This window comes from Megascapheus bottae, chromosome 19 (genome assembly GCF_031878675.1).
Source record: "Megascapheus bottae isolate mThoBot1 chromosome 19, mThoBot2.hap1, whole genome shotgun sequence".
In the NCBI taxonomy this organism is placed as follows: domain Eukaryota; kingdom Metazoa; phylum Chordata; class Mammalia; order Rodentia; family Geomyidae; genus Megascapheus; species Megascapheus bottae.
Window position 1 is genome coordinate 21191335 of NC_143527.1, and position 4111 is coordinate 21195445.

At 38.8% G+C, this 4111-nt stretch overlaps 1 protein-coding gene across 1 annotated transcript; it reads left to right on the forward strand.

The window, feature by feature from the left end:
- Positions 1 to 3107: 3107 nt before the first annotated feature.
- LOC150049725 (trafficking protein particle complex subunit 2-like) lies at positions 3108 to 3621 on the forward strand. The gene has a single exon (XM_090353578.1). The coding sequence runs from the start codon at positions 3108 to 3110 to the stop codon at positions 3528 to 3530; it is 423 nt and encodes a 140-aa protein (XP_090209704.1). The 3' UTR covers positions 3531 to 3621.
- The last annotated feature ends 490 nt before the right edge of the window (positions 3622 to 4111 follow it).

Here is a 4111-nt window from a genome sequence, read left to right on the forward strand (position 1 = left end):
CCAAGAATTCAAATGTGAAGTCAGGACAGAGAAAAAATGTGGTACCAATTCTGGGGAATTCCAATCAAAATAATTCTAGGTATTTGCCAGTTTAATCAATGTCCTTTGACAAGGTCTGGCTTATTTTAATTGTTGTTTTTTTCCCCACTCATTAGAAAATACCAGACTGAACCAGGCACCTTGTTTGAAGAAGGATATAACTGAACAAAGAGCTGATATGGGTGGGTAATGTGATTCCTCATCTTGTAAACTATGATTGTAGATATTTTTTTCCTGTAGGCAAATTCACAGGAAGTATATGGTGGAAATGTTTGTACAGTTTTAATTTAGCATTAAGCAAACTTTGCCCAAAACATCAACAATGATAACAACAACAAAAACCAACTTCATATTCCATGATTTCAATGTCTGAGAGTTCTATATTTTAGTGTTCTATGAATCAGTGTGATGGTCTGTGGGATCAAAATATCATCAAACCAGTGAATTCTAACTAGAGATGGACTATGACTTGAATTTATTTTCTAATGCTTAGCATAATTTGAATGGAGAATAAAAATGAATTACCTGTTTTCTTTCCAACAAGTCCTTAATGAATTGCCACTTGGAACTTACACTGGCATTTCTAATAGAAATGAAAATAGAAATAGAAAGAGTGGGATTCTGCAATGTAACCTTTCATACCATTCAGAGATCTTACAGCTATCAATTTCCCTCCCAAACATTATACGAAGTTTCACTAAGGGGATACTTCCCACTAGGATTGAATACTACTTTTACCTAATACTAAAATTCTGACATGCTGAAAGATGAGCTATTAATCTCAAATAGCACTAATTTGGGTGATATCATTACCTAGCACTGCCAAGTATCCTTTCCCTATGCTGTAAAATGAGATATAGTGTAATCATGTATTTAAATCATCAACCACATTGCCTATACCAGAGTGGGGGCTGACTTTGTATTAGCTCACCCTCTGCCCACTTTCCTTCACTTTGCCCTGCTGATTTTCATATGTTGAACCTTTACTTCTCAGAGTGGGGTACATGTCTAGGACAACTTTTATGGTCTCATTACTTGCCTACATTGTAACGACTGAAGTAATTGTCAAGAGTATGGTGCAAACTTTGTGAGCGCCTGTTGAGAAGAAGCTCATTAGGTCTGACATCAGGTTTATGCTAAATACATTGAATCAGGAAGAAGAAACCTTACATTCATGGCTGGATAATACGGAGCTCTGTTCTGCTGAAGAAAGAAGGGAGAATGGCTGGCTGCCAGAACAATTTCCCTTGATGGTTCCCAAGAAAGAAGTACACAAAGAAGAAAATACCAGGCAAATCTCACACCATTTGTTGCTAGAAGTATTTCCCTACCAATGCTTGGCCAAGTGGAACTTGTAAGGATTCTTCTAATGAGACTAAGTGGCTTGCATTCCTGTGGGAGCTGGCCTGGTTTTGGATGGTAATGGTGTTCTGTATCTTCCACGGGGGTTAAACAGGATTAATGCTGAAACAAAGCAGGTCAGAAGAACTCTATGCAAAAATGAGCAAATTAGGATTTCCTAAATGGGAGATGCAAGAAAGGAGAAATCATCTATCAAATGCCTCCATTCGCAGCACAGTGGCTGATGCCTCTTATCAAGGCGTATTCCAGTTTATATGGTGATATGGTAATATTAATATTTCACAAGTGATCATTTTGGGGATTGTCTAGGAAGAGGCAAACCTAAGAAGAACCATGGACATTTTAGAAAATCTAAGAGAGAAATGGAGGCACAGTCAGGAAGTGGGGTGGGGACTCCAGGTGTTCACAGAGAGGGAATCTTGGACAAGAATGGAAGCTCTATTTATCTCACCTTTGTTTAAACACTTCCAGGGTCTCTAGCAATTAGATAGCAGTCATTTTCTGATGTCACCACTGGAAAATAGAGAGCTGGGCAGAAATGCACCTCTAAAGGGACAAATAGAGACAAACCATTAGAGTCATGGCTTTCACCCTTTCTAAAATACTCTGTAGATTTCCACACTTTTGAGGCTCTTAGTGTGTACAGTATGGAAGTGAGTGAAGGTTTAAACCTTTTTTTGCTGTTAACACATACTGCCTATGAAATAAAACGATCCCTAAGTATGATTTCTGTGTATAAACTCCTTGTAGCGATTATTGAGTTCACAATAGGTTCTCTAAACTTCTATTAAAATATCAATAGCATTTTTTCAGAGCTTAAATTGAGCGGTGATTTTATTTCAGGCTGATCCTATAAAGCACTTTTCTTCGAAGATTCTCTTGTTGTTGCTAAAAATGAAAGCCATTCAAACGAGCAGTGATTGAAACAGTGAGAAAGAAGGAGGAAAATCAATACTGCATTTTCCAGGGCACTATCTCTGCTTTTGAAAAGAGACCATTAATAACGTGCTTATGAGAGAGGCAGCCAGTTGCTCAAAGTGCATTCAGGGGTGAGCTGAATGGACAGGTTTCTGGGAAGCCTCTTGAGAGGCTGCTGAGAAGTGAAAGCTCTCTGATGGAATCCGCCTCACATGGGCTCAAGACGTTCTGAGGATCTAGAGGAAAATGTCCTCAGCACCAGGGAGGCATTTGTCCTATCGGAAAAGAACACGAGTGAAATCAGGGCTAAGAGTTGCATTAGGACATTGGGAGATAAGAAGCATCAGGCTCAGTAACACCATGAAATCATGAGCAGAGAACCCCCTTCCCTTACCAATGAGCTATCTGCCACCTGTCCACTGTAAACCTCAATTTCACCTCAAGTTCTCCTTCTGATCCAGGCCATTCACTAGAGACAAGAAAGGGAAACTTCTAAGGGAGAAAAGGTCTGAGCTTACATTTAATTTCAGAAGACTTGGAGTAAAACATATTTTAAAAAATAGTGTGGGTTGAAATCGTGGAGCGCGGGTCTTTGTCATGTCTGCTGGGCGGTTCTGCTGTGGACATTAGGTTACAGAAGTCCAAGTTTCCCTAGTGACACCGAGGGACAGTGAGAGACATCTTCTATTTTCACCACAATTGAAATTCCTGACTCTCTTCTGTCAGCCACCAAGTCTGCTCCCTTGCCACAGTGGAAATCTCTTCACAGGTACCGTATATTAAAGAGAATGTCTGGAAGCTTCTACTTTGTAATTGTTGGCCAGCATGATAATCCAGTTTTTGAAATGGAATTTTTGCCAGCTGGGATAGCAGAATCCAAACATGATCATCGCCATCTGAACCAGTTCATAGCTCACGCTGCTCTTGACCTTGTGGATGAAAACATGTGGCTTTCAAACAACATGTATTTGAAAACCGTAGACAAATTCAATGAGTGGTTTGTGTCAGCATTTGTCACTGCAGGACATATGAGATTTATTATGCTTCATGATATAAGGCAAGAAGATGGAATAAAGAACTTCTTTACTGATGTCTATGATTTATACATAAAGTTTGCAATGAATCCATTTTATGAGCCCAATTCTCCTATTCGGTCAAGTGCATTTGACAGAAAAGTTCAGTTTCTTGGGAAGAAGCACCTGCTAAGTTGAGTGCAGAAAAATCCTGAAGAAAACCAGTCATCACAGTGGGTAATACTCAGGAATGTGTGCATTGTGAGTAAATGTATTAAGCAACTTGGAAAACTTGTCTCTGTTTATCTAAATGTAATAATTTCCTTAATATTCTGAAATAGTATTATTTCATGTCAATTATCAATATTAATATGCCTGCAGTGTTATTTATGATGTTTGAACAATTTTGAAGTTTTTATTTCAAAAACTGAAGCTAAACTTTTGACTTTTGATTCAGGTGGCTTGATCTTGATGTAACAATTCAAAAACAAATATCCTCAAGATTTGGTAGATTTTAAACTAAGATTTTGCAGAAGTAAGCCAGGTACCAGTGGCTTACCCCTCGAAGCCTAGCTACTCAGGAGGCTTTGATTTGAGGATTGCAGTTTGAAGCTGGAGGAAGAGCTATGGCTCAAGTGCTCATGTTAATCTTGAGCACAAATTTCAGGGACAATGCCCATGTCCTGAATTCAGGTCCCAGGAGCAGCACACACATGCACACTCAAAGATCCTGTAGAAATCAATGAAATTGACAGCATATACTTTGACTTTATTATATA

Bases quoted from the DNA above. Each gene is read 5' to 3' on its own strand.
- LOC150049725 (XM_090353578.1), top strand. From the start codon at position 3,108: ATGTCTGGAAGCTTCTACTTTGTAATTGTTGGCCAGCATGATAATCCA.